Here is a 23166-nt window from a genome sequence, read left to right as displayed (position 1 = left end):
TCTCACTTAGGTTTCTTAATTCTTTTGTCTTGCAGTTCATGGTAGGCATTTATATTGATATTGACTGATTCACCAAATACAATAATCTGTATGAAATTAAATTGTCTAGCAATTATTCAGATGCAACTGTTTTCTCTGCACCACTCTATAAGTTAGTTTCATATTTGCATATGCAATTTACCATAGAAGATATATCCAGTTAAATGGAAAATAATAAAGGAAAACAGAGAAATTAGAAAGTCTCACTAGGGTAGATTATATAAAATAAAATAATAATATCATAAATGAGCTTCCAAATTTGCATCTACAGTGCTGCAAATACAAACATTTGCAACATGAATTTAAATTGAGTATTTTGTACCTGATTTAGAAGCCATAAAATTCAGAAGTTTACATTAAAGGACCTTTTGAGATCGTGTCACAAACTTTAGGATAATGCAATAATTAAATGCTGTTCCTGGCTGCAGAAAGCACAAAGGAAAGGGTTTTTATACCTGAAGTTACACTGACATTTGCAGAAAACCTTTACAAGTCTGCTATCATCCTACTGATTTAGAATACTAATTTCAGGAATTTGCTAGTCAGTGAAAGGAATAAACACACAGCTGCTGCATATGCATATGGTTATCCTGACTATGCCTGTGCAGTAGGCCCAGTGTGAACTGCATATATACAGGTAACCAACAGCTGGGTGTTATTTTTACATTTCAGATACTATTGGACTTTTTTACCAATAGCAGCTAGTGAACAGAGAAACATGAGAAAACCTGGATGACAGCAAGCAAGGAAGGTCTTCAGGGCCAGAAATGATACTTTTTAGGTGGACTCTAAAATGAATTGAGAGGTAGATTGAGGAAATGGTTAATACACGGGTAATTTTCTCAAGTGGTGAAGTCCTCATCTAAACTCTCTTGTCCATTTCTGCCCCCTTCCATTATTCCCGTTCTCTTTGCTTTTTCTCCTTCCTTTTTGCAATCTTCTTTCCGCTGGCAAGTCATAAGGTTCATTTTAACTATATCAGTCAGTGATGTTTGGGCATCACAGTCCCTATTTGGCGTTCCCATCAGAACGGCACCTGGAATTCATGGTTTTTTGCATCTGATATGCCCTGATATTTCTTTGTAAAGTCTCTGCTCCTTGACGTATATGAAGAGCCAGACAGCAGGAAATTCACAGAGAACTGCAACAGTTAAGCTCAGAGGTACAGTAAGGATATTATCAGTAATGGTATCAAGACCCTGCCAGATAAAGTCTTTGATATGTTGATCTTCAGAGAACTTTAGAAATGTAAAAGGACAGAACTCAGAGCAGTAAGGAAGGGAAAAAAAACTGTTATGGATAGACATAGCTTTGAAAAAAAGGATGCAGAGATAATAAGACTTCATCCCCCAATGAATGAGTCACAAAAATGATAAATAAAAATAAAACAAAACTGAAAACTCCTTCAAAGTTTCTTCAAGTTCATCTTTCTACACCATTCAACAGAAGGGAAATTTAAAGTTTTAGCACATCCCATATTGAAAGTGTTAAATGATAGCTTTTGTCAAAAAATCTTCACAAAACTATGAGAATTACAAAACCGTCTTCATTTGAGCATCTGCAGTTACATGCAAACACTTCATGAGCTTAGACACACACTAATATCCACTGCTTGTCCACCTGTCATCAGGTTACTGGGAGTGCACCCATTTGAAAAAGAAAATATATATTAAAAAAAAAAAGTTATTTGAATTATAGAAACCAAGCTTGTGAGGAGTCAGGAGTAGGCAGCTCTTTAAAGTTCATCTTATGTAGAGTGCAGTAAGAAAGTAACAAGGGACAGTGTAAATGAGACTGAGTGACTAATTTCCCCAGTGGTAGAACTCCTACACATTTTAACTGCAGATCAGTTAGAATGTACATTGTAGAAGAGACATCCACGTTAAATAATGCCAGCGGAGAGGAGAAAGTCAAACCGGCTTCAGGAGCAGTTGTGGGAATATACAAGCTAAAGGGAACAAGCAGTAAGAGGGAAAGTGGAGGCAATAGTGCGAGTTCAAAACAGGAGATGCAGACACAGAGGGATTCAGTGTTCCCAGTAATGAGAGGCTAATCTTTGCCTACTTAGGTAGACTCACAATGCCAACAATAATTCTTGAACCCATCCACCATTTCTTATTATTTTTATTAAGATACCCACTTTGCTCTTATATCACTCCTCTATTTGTAACAACGAAAACTTTATTACTGATGATCATCTTGAATACCAGTCTTGAGCCCTGGTTGCACAAAATGCACCAGCTGATACAACTAATTGGGCCTTCATTTAAAAAAATCTGGATAAAATGCGCACACTTATGGCACAGGAGTATATTGGCAATAGAGAGTGCACGTCTCCTCTGTGTTAGTAACAACTCAATGAATTGATTCTGTAGCTACTAACTCCAACACTGAAGACAGCATAAGAAAACATTTGCTTTTCTGATGCAATGTAGACTGACTGTATTTAAAGAGGTGAGAAGGACCTGGATCGAACGCTCCTACAGATGAGAATGATGCATCTCTTTCTCTTGAAAAAATGTTTTGATTTTGGGAAATGCCTGCTTCAGCAATTTCTTCTCCTTGCAGGATGAAGGAGATATGGATTCATTTTATTATTATCGTAAGTATCACATGGGATCTCATAAAGTTCCCATCAGTCCTGTTTGGGGAAATGTGAGCAGCCCTGTGTGCATCTGGTTAGAGCTCTTCATATTTCATTGCACAAGCATATCATGCACAGCTAAAATAAATTTTTAGTCAGTCAGTGATACTTCTTCTCTAATTGCTCTTTAAAAAGCACTGATGGATCCATGTGAGTTCAGCCTCTTGTGGAAAACAAACCCTCGTTGCAGCAATCACAGTATATTTAAAATCAGCTTAATAAAGTCCCTTTGTTTTATTGCTCCACAGATAGAAAGACAGTCTTGGAAAACAACAGACAGTTCTGAGTTGCAATTAATAATTTAGTACAATCTTGATACAGCACATGGAGGACATTAATGTGAGTTTACTGTGAGAGTAGCACAGTGCTGGAGATCAGGGTAGCAAAAAAAAATTAGCCACAAACTGAGAGGGCAGTGACATACATCCTTTTGGACAGCATTTGCATATACTGTACTGTACTTTCACATTTTTGCTGGGTGCTGACAAAAATGTAGTTTCTCATGCAATACATGGTATTGATAAAACACCCTATGAGTATTACAAAGCCATCATCTTTTGTGCATCTGCAATTATATGCAAAAAATTCAGGAGCACATACACACAACAAAGTCCATCGCTTGTCCACCTATCATCAATTTATTTTTTCCAATTACGATGGCAAGCACACACTTTCAAAAATAAGATCAGCCCTCTGGCCAGATGACCAACGATGTGTCACGTTTTTACTACATGTTTAAGAAACTCTGCTTTGTGAAATTACTTTGCATTATAAACAAAGCAGTGTAATTCTAGAGTCTAGGTTGCACTGAAATGAAAACCAAAGCCCCCTAATGATTCATCTCTTAGTTCTCCCCCTCATCCGTTTACTTTACAGAAGTCAGCAAGAGTTATTTCTTGCATGCTGCCAGACCCATCAAACTGATAGTAGCAAATACATTAGCAAATTGCTATAAACATAAATTTTAGAATCATAGAATGGCTTCAGTTGGAAGAGACCCTGAAGATCACCTAGTTCCTGCCCCCCTGCCATAGGCAAAGACACCTTTCACTAGACCAGGTTGTTCAGTGCCCCATCCGACATGGCAGCCTTGAACACTGCCAGGGATGAGGCACCCGCAGCTTCTCCGGGCAACCTGTTCCAGTGTCTTACCACCCTCACAGTACAGAATTTCTTCCGAACATTTAATTTAAACCCACCCTCTTTCAGTTTGAAGCCATTCCCTCTCGTCCTGTCACTACATGTCCTTGTAAATAGTCTGCAAAAGTCCGGCTTCCAAATCGGGGCCATGGTGCACTAAAGGCTGAAGAAACACGTATTTCCCTTTTCAAGTTAGTGTCCGGACTCAGAAAAAAAGTAATAAATAAATTTTAAAAAAATCATAAATCCGATGTTTGCAGAAGCTGATGTTGCCAAGAACGACGCCAGAAGGGAGGATGTGAAGAGCCGCGGCCCTGCAGGGGCAGAGGCCCGGGCGGGAGGCGCGGTGAGAGCCACGGGCCGGGCAGTGCAGCGCACGGAGCCGCTGTCGCTGAGCCGCTCCCGGCCCCGAGCGCACCGGGACGGGCGGGGCTGCGCTGGGAGCCCCCTCCGCACCACCAGGCACGGCACTCTGAGCCCCGGGGCTGCCTGTCTCACAGAACCAGTGCGGCTGGAAAACACCTCCGCGATCACCGAATCCAACCCGTGAGCCGCCACCACCACCCTGCCAACCAGACCTCGGCACTGAGTGCCACGGCCAGTCTTCCCTTAAACACCCGCGGGGACGGTGACTCCACCGCCTCCCTGGGCAGCCCGTTCCAGTGTCTAATCACCCCTTCCGTGAAGAAACTATTCCTAATGTCTAAACCAAATCTCCTCTAACGCAGCTCAGGACCACGCACGCCCATCCCGCCGCCGTTCCGGGAGCACCGGCCGCTTCCCCCGGGCCAAGCCCCGCCTCAGGAGCGCTCCGGGCGGCACAGCGGCCGCACCGCTGGTGACCCAGCTCTGGCGGGCCCGCTCAACACGAGGGCCCCTGGGAGCTGTAGTTTTCTGCGCTCCCGCCGGCGCGCCGCGGGGCGGGGAAAGCTCCCGGCGTGCTTCGAGAGCGGCGAACGGTGGCGGTGGGTCCGAGGCGGCGGCGGGAGGACTACGATTCCCGAGGTGCCCCGCGGCCTCCCCTGGCCGGGCGGGCGGGGCCGGCGCGGCGGTTGAATGCAGGCGGGGAGAGGGCGCGATGGAGTTGTCGTCGCTCGTCAGGAAGCTGGGTAATGGCTCCCCTCTCCTCCCGGCGTTGTCCCGGCCCCTCCGCCTGTGTGCAGGGAGGGCGAGGGGCCCGGCCGTGGTGTGCGGGAGCCCAGTCATCCCTGCCCGGCCTCCACCGCCCCTCTGGCTCCTGCCCTCCCGCTCGGCTCCCCGCTGCGGGCGTGGGAGGAGACGGCGGCGCTTCCCTAGGTGGGAATGCTGCCCCAGGTGGGAATGCTGCCCCAGGTGGGAATGAAGTGCTGCCCTAGGCAATGCCGAAGGCTGCCCCTTCAGAAACGGTGCCTTTCGCTTCAGTAGGCTTGGGTAGTTTTTTTGTCAGATTGGCGAGTCCGAGGCAGCTTTCCGTATCCACAGCATACTCTGCTAGAGGTTCAGGCACCAGGAGTGGTGCAGTTGGCACAGTATTATGTCAGTATAGTTTATAATGTCTCACCTCTTTGTAACCATGCAAACATACTTGAGTAGGTTATCGCTGGTGAGTGTAATCATATTTGTCTTCCTTGTAAGCATAATACTGACAGCATAAAAACTGGCTTTTTCCCCCCCCACAGATCTTTGATAGTATTCTGTTTGTCCAAGTAAGAAAAAAGTTGCATCAAATTATTTTATGGCTTTTTTAATACCTTTTTTTTTTTTTTTTTTGGGCAGGTCATGAATTGACAGAGATAAGAGAGCGATCTCTGAAGACTATTCTGTTTAAATTAGATCACAACTTGATTTCGTATGCTGATCTGGTCCATGAAAAAGCACTTTTTCGTAACCTTTTGGAGTGGTTCAATTTCCCAGTCGTACCAATAAAAGAGGAAGTACTAAATTTTGTGAACAGTTTGATCAAGGTATGGCATACTAACATTCATTTAAACTATATGCCCTTAGAATGCCAAAGCTAAATAAAGCTGAGTTCTATTTGACTTTGTAGCTCCATATAAGGAGCTTTTTAGAGTGTTTTTGTAAAACAGGAATAATGAAGCCACTATGTGTAGACCAAAATTAAAACAATTTGAGTGACTTGAAGATGGGTCAGAGGGCACCAGTTTATAGTTGAGAAAAATTGTTCTTTTATGGATTTCTGCTTTAGTTTCTCACTTAGTGTTTATTTTTTTCATTGGAGCATTATTTGCAGCTAGGCATTTGCAGTGTTTCTGTAAAATGAAGATTTGAACATTGGTGCAAGTTATTTTAGAAAATTGAAAAGATGTTACAGAATTTCAGATATGCTGGATTTTTATGTTCTTTTGTTTTAATTACTAAGCAGCAGCTAGGCAAAGGAAACAAAATAACCCATCCTTGATACTGACGGATGGTTGTCATGGTATTAACCCCAGCCAGACACTGAGGCCCTCACAGCTGCTTGCTCACTCTGTCACCAGTGGGATCTGGGAGAGAATTGGAAGAGTAAAAGATAGAAAAAGTGTGGGTTGAGATAAATACAGTTTAATAGGGAAAGCAAAAGGTGTGTGCACAAGCAAAGCAAAACAAGGGATTCATTCACCACTTCCCATGGGCAGACAGGTGTTCAGCCATGCCCGGGAAAGCAGGGCTCTATCACCCGTAACAGTGACTTAGGAGGACAAAAGCCATCAGTTGAAATATCTCTCTCTTCCTTCTTCTTTCCCCCATGTTATAGACTGAGCATCTTGTTGGAACTAGATGATCTTTAAGGTCCCTTTCAACCCTGTCCATTTTATGAAACTGTGATATAGAACATCCCTTTGGTCAGTTGGGGTCAATTGTCCCAGCTGTGTCTCCTCCAAACCTCCCATGTACTCCCAGACCCCTTGCCAGTGTGGCAGTATGAAAAGCTGAAAAGTCCTGTGTGCAGCACAAATCCAAAACACAGCCCCAAACCAGCCACTGTAGAGAAAATGAGCTCTGTCTCAGCACGATGGTTTAAATGAATAAAGGCAAAATATAAATTAAATATTACAATTTTTTTTCCTCCCTCTGCTGCTCGCTATCCCTGACTCTCATCCAGACACCTTGAGACTTTTCAGACTAACTTTGTCAATTATTTGTCCTAATGTAGCATCCACCTGCTGCCGAGAAAATGATTGGAATTGGTGCAGTGGAATTTTTCTCTCAGCTTCGCCCTGATGTGGATCCGAACTTGCAGGCCATAATTGATGGGATTGTGGATGGACTGTTCTTCCTTCCTTCTGAACTTCCTTCTAGTTCTTTATCAGTATGTTATCAAGCTCAGTCTCAGCCTTCAGTAGATCAACCAGGTGAATTACATATTTTGAAGTGTAATTTTTTTTTAAATTAAAATAAAGTAAAGGGAAAGGCTATGTAAAGCTGGTGTTTTCAGGCATAATAGGCAAATTATTCCTAAGAGATCAGTGAATTGCGTGATAATCAAATTCTGCTAGAGACAGTGTGACCTTAGCTAAACCACCTAGTGCCATTCCTGTAATGGAATTCTCTGTCCATTTCTTCAGTGTGTAGTATCTGTTTTCCGTGATGTACAAGGAGCATGATACAACTTCTAAGAACAACTTTGTGGCAGCAAGTGTAGCAGCTCTGAATAAATCTATGATTTAGTTAGTATGCTTTGCTGCTGTTCATTGTGTAATAGGCTTTAGCTTTGAGAGCAGTTCAGATCTTAAAAAAGAAAAAGAAATAAGCAGTGGTCGATCCTAGTAGAAGGATTTTAAAAACTACATTAGTTGTATGCACTCTTAGTTTTGCGTATTTGTCATAGAAAAACCCATAAACTTTCTTTAAAATGTCATATTATGTGTGAAGTACTTCACATATATGTGAAGTGCTATTACTTGCTTCTGTTATCTAGCTCATTATCTATCTGTTACAATGATTTACAGTGTCTCTTAGGTGTAATGTAACCCATGTGGTTCTCCTCTTCCACCTTAAAAATTTTAGCACAAAGTTTGGAGGAGAAAATTACAAATCATAGAGGTGCTTACTTCATCCTCCTGGTTATTGTGGGGAAAACACTGCTGTTACAGTGCATACTGTAGTAATGGCGACACTTCTCTTGCTCATACTGTGCAGTCTCAGAGATAAAAGCAATTTTTCTGTGGTTTCTACTGCCTGTCTAACACTTGGAGTTCTCGTTTTGCTAGAACTGTGTGGCACTATGTGATGCCTGGCGGTTGTGGAATTTTTCCTCTTCTTTTTTTCCTCTTTTTCTTCCTGGCCCATATACCTCATGTTTCCACTCTATGGGAAAAGGTATAATAGTCTCCTACAGGCACATTCTTGTCTCGTCTTTTGGAACTACTCAATTGAAGTTACTTAAGCTGTAAATTGTATGCATGTGTGGATTAAATAATCTTAGTGCTTCCTAACAGGAGTGTTGTATTTTTCTTTCTGTTTCTTCTGTAACTTCAGTTACAGGAAAAAAATGTAAACTAATAACGTGGGCATTATTTAGTCTGATCTGTTGAACCAAATATTGTGGTCTGGAGAGATTACTTTTAATGTTACAGACCTTGTGTATATATTTATAAAGTTTATGTATGAATGACATATATTTAACAATATACATATTATATACAAGGGGGACAACTTTTCGGGTGACCTGAGAAGACAGCAGTGTTGGTAGAAAAAGGCTATGAGTAATTAATTAAAAAAGTCTTACTTTGTTGCTACATAGGTAGATTAAAGGAAAACCTTTTGTTTGGCTGCCAGTTCTCCATCAGGCAGTACATTTTGTGTAATTATTTTTACTATTGCTTGAATGATATTGCAGAATATAGTTATGAAAAAATAAACATTGATACACTCTCTTTACTCAATTTTTCTTATCATCTGAGACTGTTTTAACCTATTAAGGAGACTGATTTAAAACTCAAGGGCGAAAGGGAGGTAGTTCAGGAAAAACATGAAAATAAATTGAGTTTTTCTTTTTTGTGTGTATACGTTTTTTAAACTTATCTTTTTATTTTAGTTCTGCCTCAAGAGGAATTATTCACTGGATATTTTTGTCAAGGTAGAAGTCATCCACCGCAGTTAGAAACACCTCCCAAAAGAACAGCTGGTATGTGTAGTTATGAAGGAATACAATAATTATAGCAAGTGCTTAGAGTTGTAATTTAGATTGAATTTCATTAGAAATGTGCATAGCAATATTGGTTATTCTTTTTCCTATTGTTATTCTGTGAAATAGAGTACCACAGAAACTACAGTTATTACACTTATAAAAATGACACTCATCTTAATAGATCTTTCTCTTTCCTAGTAAAAAGCTTAGCTTTTTGGAATATGTAAAGTATATTAAAAAGTGGTGCAATTGTAAAGATTATTTAAATATTGCTAATGCTTTTCAGAAGATCTGTGTTTCATAGTCAAAAGTGGCTGTTCAAGTACCTTTTATTTCAACACAACTTAGTCTGAAGTACTTTTCTACTTCTTAGAAAACTGGATTAGATACTTCGGGTATGTTTACCTTGTATCTAAATGAAAACCAGTGTTATGCTTTGATTTTTTTTGTCAGTAAGGTGATATAAGTGTTTCTCTGACAAGAAGAGACCAATAACACTTTGGCAAGTCTTTGCCTGTACCAGTATATTAGTAGCAGTTCACAGAAGTGCGTCATATTTAACATACAGTATGGTGCTAAGAACTAGACTTTAAAATATGACTTTGCAGTTACTGTATGTGATTCACCAGTTTACTTCTTTAGTAGTTTATAAGCTGTCTTAAGAATTGCACAATAATTATTACAAACTTTCGGTTAAAAATAGCTTCAAAGTTATTTTTGTTAGAAAGTTATTATGTGTCATAATTTCATAAGAACGATAATTTCTACTGCTTTAAAAGCATGAGAGCAATTTTCTATTTTTAGAGTTCATGCTAATAAATATTCTCTAGTACCAGATTTGCTAAAACTTTCTTCATTAAGTATATTTCATTTGGGTTTAAGATGATTTTAGTGGTGTTTTGGTGTTGCTGAGTACTCTCACTAAAAGCACTTGAGTTTGCAGAAGTCTATATTTAGTAAAATGTAGTTCTTTTTCAGATTCAGTATATATATTTCATTATATATATATATTTCAGTATAGTTCATAAGTTTTTTTGTCTTGAATATATACAGTATAACACCTCTCTAAAATATATTACAAAATATCTGCTCTGTTTTTTTACAGTGAAATGCTTGAAATTTTCCACGTTTCCTTGGCTAACTCTGACTTCAACAGATAGACATGTTCTTTCATCAAATGAAAGGTGCAGTAATAGAAACATTACACTTTTATTGTAGTTTTTATTTTTCTGGAATAGTGGTTGACAGTTTCTGTCCTTCTGCATTATAAGGCTGTTCCTGTAAATAACCTAATGAGCTAATTTTTGATAAATGATTGTGAAAGCTGTGCTGAAGTTGGGCATTGCCACTCTCCATTCTTAGTGTTTAAATCAGAGTGTGTTTGGGTTTTTTTTTCATGATACTTCACTGTCTTCTAAATTTCTCATGTGGATCAAAGATTTCATTCCGTTAATATTAGAACAAGGTGGAATAAAATCATTATTTACTTTACCCCCATGACCACTTGGCAGGAAAATCCATACTTTCAGTAGTCCCTTGGCTAGGTTTAGGCTATTAAGTTTAGGTACAGGATCTTATCCAGGCACCAAGTCATTCCGATTGTCTTTCTGCAGTGATTTTATTTTTGTTTTTAACTTTCATTTAGAAAACAATGTTTGATGGGTATTTGGGATTCTTATGAGTTGACACTGAACTGTGATAGATTTCTGTTACAGTTTTTTTTTGTTTGTTGTTTCCTTTTGAAAGATCTCTGAAGCTGTAAAACCTCTTTAATATTTAATTTCCTTTATGCCTCAGTATTGAAAAAGAACAGAGATTTGTAAAACTGAATGAAGTTTTTTACAGTAATTTCAGAAACAGTGGTTTCTGAAACAAAGTGGAAAAAAGTGAAGTGGAATATCTTAAAGGTTCTTATTATTTACTAATATACATCTTAGAGAATAGCTCATAAATTTCTTCCTTTGTGGAAGGGAATACCTATTCCCACATAGGTAATTCAAGTGCTTTTAAGTCATACATGAACCTAAGTAATGAAAGAAACTTTCTTACTGGTATGAGTTAGATTACTTGCTGTATAACACTGAGATAATTACCAACTTCAGAGGGACTTTCCAGTATTTGTTATTTTAATTTCAAATTCAATATCAGTAATGTTATCTCTCTTTTTGGAACCTAATTTTAAATGTGACTTGATAATAGCTGGAGTTGAGTTTATTCTTTAGTGTATATAGGATGAGCATGGCTTAGAAATAATTCAGCTTTAAAAGTGGTGTGACAATAGAAGTACAGAGGTTTTTTTTATTAGATTCTTCAGTGTTGTGATTTTAACTTTCTTGTAAATACTTGTTCAAGGTAGTAATTACTGGTTGGTTCTTTTTAATTTTAATACGTATTTAAATATGAACTTTTAGCTCTTTGAGAAGTAACAACCAAAGTTTAATTTGGAGTACCTGTGAGCTTCTTCAGGATGTGATTATGCAAGATTTTCCTGCTGAGATCTTCCTTCAAAGGCCAAAGATTGTACAGGCAAGAATTCACATAAAGTTTTATGTTTTTGTTGTGCTGTGATACAAATTGTGCCAAGGAGGAATTATTGTAAATTATATGATTTGTTTCTAAACAAAATAGCTAAACAGAAGGTCCATTATGTTAACTCTAGGTGCATAGGAAAGGGGGCATTGGCTACCTGTCGTGTTTAGAGAATTTTTTGGTTGTAATAATGTATATTGCTGATCAGTAGTGAAGTGTGTTCTGAAGTAATACATGGTTTCTTCTGGGTAAGATAAATTTATGGTGGTGTTTATGCACACCCTCTAATGGGCTTCCATAATGAAAGTAGTGACTTCATTGGAAGTACAAAGTGGAACTCTACTTTTTCCTTAGAACTGGTAGTCTTGCCTTCAGTAAGAAAACTAGTTAAGCTATTTATTCTTTGCTGTGATATTGAAAAACCCTTGGAAACATTTGTGGACTATATTTAGCGCAGGACTTTTGCTGGCGTAGTTTTTCATGAAAGTGATTAATGTTCAGCTATTGGTGTTGATGGTTTTGCCTTTGCAGAGCCTTTTGTCCCTGCTAAACCTGGCTTTTGTAGGAGATGGAAGACATCGGTTAGCTTTGCAGGCTGTGTCCTGCTTGCAACAGTTATGCATCTTCTTGAGAAGCAGGCTTAACTTTCATAGAGATCCAAGTTTTTCTTCCACAGAGCAAGGTAGGTATTTTTAAGTGTTTGAGATACTGTTATTTTTACTACAGTTAAGATTGCTGAAAATGATTTTTGAAAAGAAACCCCTGAAACTTACAGCAAATATAATCTTGTGAAACTGTTTTACTGAATAAATGGTGTTCAGTACTAAAAAGTGTTGAGTACTTGCATTGTTTTAAAGTACTTGCTTATTTTTACAGTTTGCTGTGATTACCCATTCAGCAACTTTTCCCAGTATCCAATTGTTTGTATGTCAGCAGGAAAGGGATTTTTAACTAAAACTAGATCAAATCTGTAAAATAAAAGTGGGCAGATATTCAGAAAAGTTTTCAAGCTATTAGTTCTTAACAATGTAGTTACTGATTTCATGAGCTACATTAACTTTTTTCTTTATGCTGGTGGCTAAAAATAGTTTAATCACTGTTTTGAATTTTGCAGTCATTAAGGCTACTTCACAATGGTCTTAATGCTTAAATGTTATAACTTTAATGGTGTAAATTAGTTGTAATGGTCTTCCTGTTTCCATTTTGGTGTCTGAATTGAGTCGGCTCTGTTTCTGTAAATTGGTAGATTGGTTTTCTTTATAAGATTGCCACTATATTTGGTGTCTTAATAAATTATATTGGCTGCTAATTTAGTTATAACATCAACAAGTCCAATAGCCTTAGGCAGACACTATTGTTTCTGTTTTTAAAACTCCAGATTTATGATTTAACTGGAGTCTTCAATGGTTTTGCCTTGGAATTGCGTTTCCAAACTCTGCTACTTGCCAGTGATAGGTTGTCCTAAATTACCAGTATTTGCTTGGTGTTTTCCATATCCTACCTAGGTTACTTTTACCATTCACTCGATAGTATCTTTCAGAATAATGGATTCAAGTAACGGAAAATATATGCTTTGTGTTACATAAAGGCACAACTTCCCAGAATTCATCTATATCTTACTGTCAAGAGCCAAGAGGTCCTCCTCATTCTCGGAATCCATCACCTGGAAGTAGTAGCCCTCGGCCATCTGTAATTGGACGGACAGTTCAGCGTCCTAGAGGAGATGGTCAAGATTGGGATGCAGTATCTTCCAGGTGAATAAAACAGGAAATAACTTAAACTTCAATTAAGAAATTAATAATATAGGATTATATCATCAGCTCCTTGTCAGTGTGTGGAACGATGCAAGAGTTTTGGTAACTGTGAAAATTCAAACCATGATTTATGAATTAAACTGTTCTTTAGGTGGTGTTTAGAATATATAAGATCGTTGCCACATATTGTACCCAACCCCCTTTTTAAAAACAGATTCTCTTAGTATCAATTGTTATTGCTTGTGCATGTATTGGTAATACACAGACAAGCATTTATTCAGGCTATTGCTATGAAGTCAGGGATTTTTCCTTTTTGTCAACAGATGACCTTTTAAGTTATTTTAAGTAGAATGGCCATCCCATAGATAACAGTGTATCCTATTGTCAGAAATGCTATGATGTAGAAAGCTTTCCATTAAAATCTTTAATCTTTACTTTTAAATCTGACAACAAAATTCAGTTCTGTAACATCTGAAAGTTTTACTCCAATATGAAATTACGAATTGTCTGTATACCCTCAAAATGAAGAGATTTGTGTGTGGTTTTATCTTTATTTATCTTGACACAAGAGACTTAAAGCTGCTGTTCAAGAACCAATGTGTTTTAATATGTGGAAGTTTAAAGGTCTTTGTAAATCGTTACTGTGTGTTGTTGGTAGTTCTTTTGAGTCTCTGTGGTGAATGGGCTTAATGATTGAGTAACTCCTAGGCATGCAAATAGACTGATGATAATATGTCGTAAATTGTAAATGCATCTTGAGAGTCATTATATTAGAAGTTTATTTTGCTTGTCTAATATATTAATATTTTAATATGTAACTAATATTTTAATGTCAATGAACTCCAGGCTTATTGCATTTTAGGATCTGACCATTTTTAACATTTCACAGTTTAATAGTAGCTGGTGTACCTTGTGCAAGAAATAGTGATGGCCTGGCTATCAATCTAGTAATGAAATTGCATAAGAATAGGGACCGGTTAAGGTGGTGATGAGACATGTAGAAACCAGGGAGTGGTAGTTTGTTAAAATTATATGGCCATATTGGGAGCCCCTGGTGGTCTAGAGGTTAAGGATGCGGCGTTGTCACCGCCGAGGCCTGGGTTGGCCGCTCCCTGGGCAGATGGAGCTCGTTAGCCCTGTAAGGCAATCCATCTACGTCCTGAGGACCTCGCTGCCACCGTCCAAGCTCGCTTGGCCCCGGCAGATGAACCTCAGGATTAAAGAGTGGGCTCAGTTCCGCGCACTCTGTGTCTCACCTAAAAAATCCAATGCGCAGGCTGGAAGGTGTAAAGACCTTCCCCAGTTCTTCGTTTGCGAAGACTGGCCATTACTATGGTCATATTATGAGCTGTTCATGACTGTACACTTAGAACTGCTCACTGTCCATAAATCCCATTTCTTGCAGTGATACAATTTAGCCCAGAGGTAGCATAAAGAAAAACATGATGTTAATAGAAGATATGATACAGAGCAATGACCGAATTGTTGCTCTGACATTGCTTATTTTGATATGGAAGAGCTGCTTTTAATGAATCTAGTCGTTTTCAAAATAATTGTAATGTAAATTGTTTATTACTCTTCTATACGTAACTCTTCTTTTTCCTTATTCTTAAATCTTGAGACTCTTCAATCTATCTATTTGTCTGTTTCAAATTCTGGAAACTTAACCTTTCCTCTTCTGAATTGCTTTTATGACTGATACCTCTCCTTCCTTACCCTCTGGTAAGTGCAACTACACACTACACACTACTGAAATCTTCTGTTTTTCCTGTAGTCTTCTACTGGCCTCCTAATCAGTTGGCATTTAAATTCTTAATTGCTTAATTCTTAATTGCTATTCTTTATACATCTTTTGCGTTTAATTAGAAAATATAGTGTAACACAATCATGCCACAATTCATTTTCTTCAGCTTGTTTAGTAATAAAAAAAGGAACCAAACAAAAGCTAGAAGTCAGGTTTTTAAATACAGGTTTTTAAAGCAAATCTTAGTACAAGAAAAAACATAAAAAACATATGTTCTGAACTGTATTAATTATAATGCTGATAACAGAATTACATTATTTTTGAAAACAGTTGAATAAATTTGGTTATGAATGGTATACTGTTCATAATCTATGAACTATATGTAATATATATTTAATTATAAAAATATGACTATAATATAATAACACTACGTATATTTTGTAATATATGCTTGATTGTGCTTAAGACTTTCTTGGGCAAGAGAATATTTTCTGTTTTACTTGGGTAGTCCCAAGGCTTTAACATAGGGCACACTTTGTAATTTTGCTTCTACTGATTCTTGTGGCTAGCTATATAGAATGGTTTTAATATAGTAGGTATCATTCAGGGTTAAATTTGATTTGGTAAGTGGCCTTGCAACTGAGAGATTTTATTCATCACAAAAAAGAAGTTTTAATTCAAGTTATATTTCTCTTGCAATATTGTATTCATTGCATGTGTATTTCTTCCAGTACACAGTGCTAAGTGCATTTGAAGATGACTGCCAAAACATTAGGCATTCACTTGTGATGTTACCAGTTCTGACATTTACAGAACCAACCAAACAAAATCCCCCTCTTCCTGCAACACTGGTGGATAGCAGAGAATGAATGGGATGGAAGGAAGGATATGCTTAAGGAAGGAGGACAGGAAAATACTTGATGCTATTTTTGACATGTGTATATATATGGGTTTTCTCTTTGCAAAAGTTAACTATGTCTTTTTTGTTGTTTGCTTGTTGTTTTAAGTGGAAACAGTACTCAAGCGAATGCAAACTCCAGAATCTCCCTGCATTCCCCATTTGATGTAGGACATATTGATCTACCAGATATTGAAAATGAGGACACTTTGGAATCACAGATGAAGCAGCTTAGCCTTCCTCAATTCTGTGTTTCCATTTTGGAAAATGCAGTACCTCTTCTAAGAACAGGTGAGAAAGTGTTAAGTATTTCTCTTATTTATCCATCTCATTTTTAATACAGACCTCTTTAGAAGTTGGTATAATGAGGTGAGTAGCTCAAATAAATAAGGTACAGATAATTAGTGAACTGCTATAACTAGTTACAACAGTTCCTTTCCTGGGACTTTGTTCAGGTCACAAAGCTTGAATCTTCTGGTTGATTTCCAGAATTGCTGCAGAAGTTTTAAGTACTTTTACTGACAGTGGGAAGAAGTGGGTGTGTGGTGGAAAAATGACGTGGCTGGGTAAAATGTCATACAAGAAGATGAAAAAATAACCACAGTTAACCAAACATGTTCTGATCTCTTTGAGCATAGAGTTTACCTTCTGGTAATTCAGAAGGTATATTTAAGAAACATATTCAAGAAATAATAAACAAAAATTCTGGCGAGAGGTTTGTTTTTAATCTTGTGAATGTAGTAATGCATTGTAATTGATTTAAGAAACATAAATAATGACAACAACTATAATTTTAATTTTACCTTATAAAGGTTCTAAATTGCAAAGCCTTTTTGAAGGACAGTCTTTTTGTTCTTATGTTGTTTCAAATGGTATTTAGCTGTAAAATGTAATTCAGAACAGGTATTGGTAAACATGGTGAGGTTTTCAAATATAGGAGATGGAAATGTACATGTATCTATCTATAAGTAGGATAATAAAAGTTAGAGGCTTTAACTTAAAAATTATATGAAATATGTATGAAAATTATTCAATCCTCATTTCTTTTTGGTAATAGACCAACTAAAATGAATTAAAGTTTTGTTTTTCCCTTTCAGAATAGTGATATTTAAATATTAATTAGTTACAAGCACATTTGTGACTTCTGGCATCTTTTATTTATAATGTAAAACTACAGAAAATGTATTTTCTATCTTTTCCTTTTCTGGTGCCTGTCACTTCAAATCTGCAGAGTTAAAATACAGTTTTTCCACCTTTCAAGTTTCTTTCATTGAATCTTACCATAGACTGTATGAGGAGCAGCTGAGGTCATTTGGTCTGTTCAGCCTGGAGGAGACTGAGGGGAGACCTCATTGCAGTTACAACTTCCTTGTAAGCGGAAGAGGAGGGGCAGACACTGTTCTCTTCTCTGTGGTGACCAGTGACAGGACCCAAGAGAATGACCTGGAATTGTGTCAGGGGAGGTTCAGGTTGAGTATTAGAAAAAGGTTCTTCACGTAGAGGGTGGTTGGGTGCTGAAATAGGCTCCCTGGGGAAGTGATCATAGCACGAAGCCTGACAGAGTTCAAGAAGCGTTTGGACAGTACCTTCAGGGACATGGTGTGACTCTTGGGGATGGTCCTGTGCAGGGATCAGAGCTGGACTCAATGATCTTTGTGGTTCTCTTTCGACTTAAAAAATATGTGATTCTGTGACCTAAAGTAGTTTCACTTTCAGATAAAGTTGATCTGTCTTTGTTTCTCTTTCCCTAACATTTTTACACTTTTTAAACTCTACTAGGTGATATTTCTTCATTCTTCCACTGTGCTGTAATGAGACACAGATTGTAAGGAAACTAATATTGGATCTGAAAGCCTGTGATCTGAAGGCACACTGTGAGACAGTGTGATACTGTGAGACAGTAACACACTGTGTCTCATGTGGTTATATTTTGAGTTTTTTATCTTCACTAAAATCAACAGGCGCTTTTATGAACATTATTATCAACTTATATGGTATAATGTAGATTTTTTTTCTATTTAAATTAAAAGGAAAACTTGTAAGTTTATTGAAAAATTTCCTTCCTTGTATTTTGCAATATAACATGTATTTCAGTTAAGCTTAAATTCTGTTCCTTGTGGAGATGTTCGCTCGGATTTTCTTCTTTGGTGCTGACCTGTCTTGTGAACCAAGTCATTGCACAAATCAGTAGTGTTGTGGGTCTTTGTTTGATGGTTTTTTTTATCATTTCATTGTAATGGAGAAATATATTAAGTCAAATTGTCAACGTTTTGCCTAAAATAAATGGAAAACAATGCTTCCATGATATAGGTAAAAGCAAGCTTTCAAAAAGGCCTGGTGCTGTTCTCTGTGATATGCTCATTCAGAGCAGTATCACTCAAGCTGCAAATTGCATGAGCTGTGGTCACTGTCACTACATATGTATTCACACACACAGATATAAAATTTTTCCTCAAGTATATCAAGGCTCCTGCAGTGTGTAAAATTTCCAAAAGATAGAAAAAGTACAAAGAAATTAAAATTTAGTCAGAACAAACAAGTAGACCTTTCGCTTTTTTAAGCATTTTGTTTTGAGGATTCTTCACTATGCAAAATTTTTATCTTACTTAAAAAATAAATTGGAAATTGAATGGTGTTGTGTGAAATCCATCCATGTTTTTTTATAGAAATATACCGTCAACAAGTAACTAAGCCAACAGTTGCACTAAATTGAGTATTTAGGGGAAGCTGTCACCATATGGTTCCTTAGGATGCCAGACGGTTTTGGCATCCTCAGTCGTATGAGGTTGAAAATATTTGGTCTGGCTCCAGATATTCTGCCTTGTTCTTCATGAAACCTTCTTACCTTTGACTACTTCTCCTCTATTGTTTCATTATCTGGAGAAGGTAAGGAGAGGTTTATATTTGTAGTAAATGTAGGCTGTACATATTTAAGCTCAGGCCAAGTTTGTTTTGTGGCCACATGTTCAAGTTTAAAACTGTACAAAGTATAAAAGTCACTGATAGACCAGATTAGCCTTGCTATTAAGAGAACTCAGGAGAAGCAGCGAACAGTACAAGTAGATAAAGTGGATATTAGTCTTGTCTTTCAAAAGATCTCAAACAAAACGATCTATCAAGAAAGGCACTCCTGGCTATATCGAAATGCAGATTAACTGGAATATGTAGTATATACAGAGGATTTGTAACGCAGTGGTCTGGATGGGGGAAATTAGTGACTTTATCCTGAACTTCATAGAAGTTCAGTAATCAGATTTACAGCTTTAATTAAGTTCATTATTATTTTTTTAAATAATTTTACTATATGATTTAAGGAAATGCAGACTTTTTTTCAAGTATACAATTACTTTAATGTCTTCTGTTGTAATTTTGGCTGGTTTTCATCTTCTGAAAGATTCAGAGCTCTTGGAGGTTGAGGGAAGTTAACATTAGTTTTGTAGAAGTGTATAGAAAAATTAAAATACGAGAATTTTATATTTAGAATAAACCCTTGTTTACAATGATGTCTTGTGAATAGCAAAATATAATATTTTGTCTGCATTTCAATTTATCCTCTCATTTGTATTCCTAGGCAGTCAGAGAGTGACAATGGAAGTTCTCGAATTGCTTGTTGAAGACATGTTCCTTGTTGGTGATGCTATTTCTGAAAATGTTTGGGAAGATGATAGCCTTTTTGCATTGGAATTGGTAAGATTCCTTAGACTTTGTTCAACCATATTTAACAATCTTCTTTTATAAGCCTCTGACGTTTTCTGCAGTGATTCATGTACATATCTAATCTTCTGCTGAGCTACCCTTTTGAAAATTTTAAGTCGTTTATTACTAGTCCTATTGATGACACATTATTTTTTCGAAATGTAAGTTCTCTTACCAGACAACACTTGAAGTTTCATCTCAAAATAAGTGGCCCTTGAGAGAAACATATGTAGGGAAGGGGATCTGAGGGAAAAGCACTCACTACAAATGTTGGAGACATTTGATGTAAATGGCAACTTTCACATTCTTTACTCCTTATAAACTATCTGTTTAAAATTAGGGAGATAATTCTTTAGATCCAGGACTAGAATTATAAGATGCATACATGCTATCCATTTCTTACGTAAGAACTATAGATCCCTGCGCAGATTTCAGATAACCTTATCTATGTCACTTAGCAGGGAAAGAAGGAAGACTTTTTGGCTCAGGAGAGATTCAAAGCATTAAGGTGCTGCTGACCAAACAATTTAAATTGCCAGAAATATATCTGAGCACAGCTGAGAGTTCTTATATACATGAAATATCAAATTAGTGAATAACAGATGAAATAAGAATGTCTGACTTGCTTTTATGAAGACAGGTGAAAGCTGAAGCATAAGCTGGCATGGCTTAGGCATGTAACAAACATATCAGACTTACAGACTGAAACTTATCTAAAAATGAATTAAATGCACCTGACTTCAGTTAGAATTCATGAAAATACCACTGAATATGAAACAGTAATAACTGCAATATTAATTAAAATATTGCTGTAGGCTTCCCTGTTTTCTATTTTATAAATGTTAATCTTTATATTATTTATAGGACCTGTAGCAAATGAGAATTTTTTTTTTTGACTTTAAGCTACTGATCTGTGAAAATCAATGATAATTGATCAATTCCAAGTTAGTGCTGAAGATTTCTTGCAGAATATTTGATCTCAGAAGCTTAATACCTTTTGTCTAGTTGTTTTATGATTTGAATCAGTATGTTTCATTGCTTATGAGTCTATCAAACTAAAAAACTGTGAGCATCAATATATGTATATCCTACTGATTATTATTAGTAGGATAATGCTTACTTCCAGGCTACTAACAAGCAAAATTCTGCAAATAAACTGGGTAATTGTATACAATTGTATTGATTTTTTAATTTAAAAAAAAAGGGGGAGAGGTAAAAAAAAAAACTTTGCTGTTTCCTTTGAGAATTAATAGGGATAAAAAAACCTTTGATGTTTTCAAAGTTTGGATTGTGAGTTGGTTTGGGATTTTTTTTTTTTTTTTTAAATTTTAAGGTAAAGCTTTATTTGCAGGTTCAGACCAGGCCTTAATATTTCCATATTAAAATTGAAGTTCAAAAGTGTAGTGAGCAAAAATTAAGGTTGGGGGGAGGGGAGAAAAGTGGGAGAGGAAAGGTGAGAGAGCAGTCAGTAATGGGTAATTATTGAACAAATATTCAGAACTTAAAGTGAAAGTAGACTGAGGTCTATTGCATAGTTCTGTTCAGATGACAAACAATCCTGTGTATTTATGCAGTTTTAGTGTATTTGGTCTAATTGTGTTAATTATACTATGGGTGCTGTATAAATACTGTACATATGCAGGAATGTTTCAATTTTTTCTAACTATTGTATTTCTGATTTTGTTTTCAGAAAGATAAATTGCTTCTGGTCTTGGGTTTACTTGGAGAAACTATATTATATCACAAAACCAATATAAGTGCAGAACAACCCAAGGTGATGTTGGTGCATCACAGAATGGCATTTATTAGCATTTCACTCTTCACTGTTAGATTGCTGCAAATGCTTCTCCCTGTAGAAAAGGTATGACATCACTAATTAGAAGTGATAGTCTCTTGCTTTTTGCATTTTAAGAGGGCAGAAAGTGTTGTCGTTCTCAGGGATTAATACTGGGAAAATAGCCATTGAACAGAGAATCTGATTTCCATTGGCTGATGTATGGTCACAGAGGGCAGCTTTGTCCATTCTTAGTTATCAGTGCATGCTGCAGATTTCAGATCTTAAAAAAACAATTTTTAATACAGTTTTTAAACGAGTTTTTGAAATTCAGTGTTCTTTTCCCTCCTGTATTGTTTTTTCTCTGGTATGGTGTATGATTCGCAAAGCTCTGCTGCCCTCTGCTCGTTTATAGTATGCATGCAAGTAGGACTGGAATGACATTTAGAATCATCACTCTTAATCTGATGAAATGTAGTAAGGAATTATGTTTCATACATCCTAGTGATTTTAATTGTTCTTTGCTTCCAGAGCTCCTTAAAAGGAACTCTGATGTAGCTCTTGAGGTTGTGTGAGCTTTTTCTGGTGTTTTGTTTGTTTGTTTGTTTGTTTGGGCTTTTTAGTGTGGAGGGTTTTTTTATTTCAGGTGGGAAGGTCCGATTAAATTTTTGTGTGATGGAAACTGTTAGGTGTTTAAACCTGAATAGGTTAAAATTTTTTGGACCAGTTTTTAGTGGAGTGTAGCTTTTTTTTTAGACGTTACTAAATCAGAGTAGAAGATCAATATTTACTTTGGGGGTTTTTGTCACAAATATTGCATTTTGTACTTCAAATAAGTGTAGACAGGCTAATCTAATGACTTTATAGTTTTTGTCCGTAAATTCTTATGCACATAATATATCCATTCTGTGTATGAGAGGAGTTAGAAAAAAGTTACTGTATTTGAGGTCAGAATTTTAGTTGAAATAATACTGAACATTTGCAGCTAAAAATCAAAAACTCCAAAACAAAAAGTGAAATCTCAGTTTATCTTAGTTCTTAGTTTGCAGTATGAACATGTGGAATTATAGATAGCTTTTTATTAAATACAGAAATAAATGTGATCTGTGTATTCTCTGCCATCTCGTGGTCAACCAGTGAATTGACTCTGGCCAGCAGCTTGTATTAGTGCTGTGCCTGGATCATACACAACTTTGGTTGCAGGTCTGATATTAGGAGTGACATCTAATTAACTATCACTTTTTAATTAAAAAAAATAATTCTTCATACAGAACTCATTTAATGATATGAGTTTCTCTAATTTTTACATAGCAGCAGTAGTGATTGTATTTGTTGGATGACTGCAAATGCTGTTTTTGGTTTTACTGTGTTTTCAGGCCTTTATTCTGACAGTTGTTTTCTTTTTCAAAGGCAAGTAAAGTTATACAAAAGAGTTTGCTGAATGCTTTATTTCTTCTCTCTCTGGACATGTCCTTCTCCTTGGAATACCCAAGCATCCATGAATCCATTGCAGCCTATCTGGAGCAAATGAGTACTGAGAACTACAGTATTTATAAACAAGTTTCAGAAGCTGCATATTCCATTGAATGCACTTGTAGCTTTATGGTTGAAGTTCATAAAAAGGTGTGGTATTTTATTATATAAAATACTTTCTGTGGGCCAATTTCGTTCCTTCACTTCTTTTATTATGTGGTAAAAATTTTAGTTTAACACGGCAGAACAAGATCCTTAAGTATGAGAATTCCATACATTGCAAGATGTAGTTAATTTATATTTGTTTTCATTAATACTCGTCATGGCATTTGGTGTTTTTTTTTAAATTTTTTTTTTAATTTTTT

The 23166-nt window shown here is 36.8% G+C and overlaps 1 protein-coding gene across 2 annotated transcripts in view; it reads left to right on the top strand.

Annotated features, from left to right (window-relative positions):
• Positions 1-4845: 4845 nt before the first annotated feature.
• The window catches only part of RTTN (rotatin), a 76543-nt gene continuing 58222 nt past the window's right edge, over positions 4846-23166 (top strand). For both annotated transcript variants that reach the window (XM_027882877.1, XM_027882878.1), the window contains exons 1-12: positions 4846-4932; positions 5579-5766; positions 6957-7155; positions 8841-8930; positions 10039-10117; positions 11345-11459; positions 11994-12144; positions 13051-13216; positions 15968-16149; positions 19430-19545; positions 21245-21415; positions 22739-22951. In XM_027882877.1, coding sequence (XP_027738678.1) covers positions 4902-4932; positions 5579-5766; positions 6957-7155; positions 8841-8930; positions 10039-10117; positions 11345-11459; positions 11994-12144; positions 13051-13216; positions 15968-16149; positions 19430-19545; positions 21245-21415; positions 22739-22951 — 1701 coding nt within the window. In that variant the 5' untranslated portion in view covers positions 4846-4901. The remainder of the gene's footprint in view (positions 4933-5578; positions 5767-6956; positions 7156-8840; positions 8931-10038; positions 10118-11344; positions 11460-11993; positions 12145-13050; positions 13217-15967; positions 16150-19429; positions 19546-21244; positions 21416-22738; positions 22952-23166) is intronic.

This window comes from Empidonax traillii, unplaced genomic scaffold (genome assembly GCF_003031625.1).
Source record: "Empidonax traillii isolate 1590-97213 ecotype Southwest subspecies unplaced genomic scaffold, ASM303162v1 scaffold113:size1526484, whole genome shotgun sequence".
NCBI classification, from domain to species: domain Eukaryota; kingdom Metazoa; phylum Chordata; class Aves; order Passeriformes; family Tyrannidae; genus Empidonax; species Empidonax traillii.
This window is presented reverse-complemented; position numbering and strand designations above follow the sequence as displayed.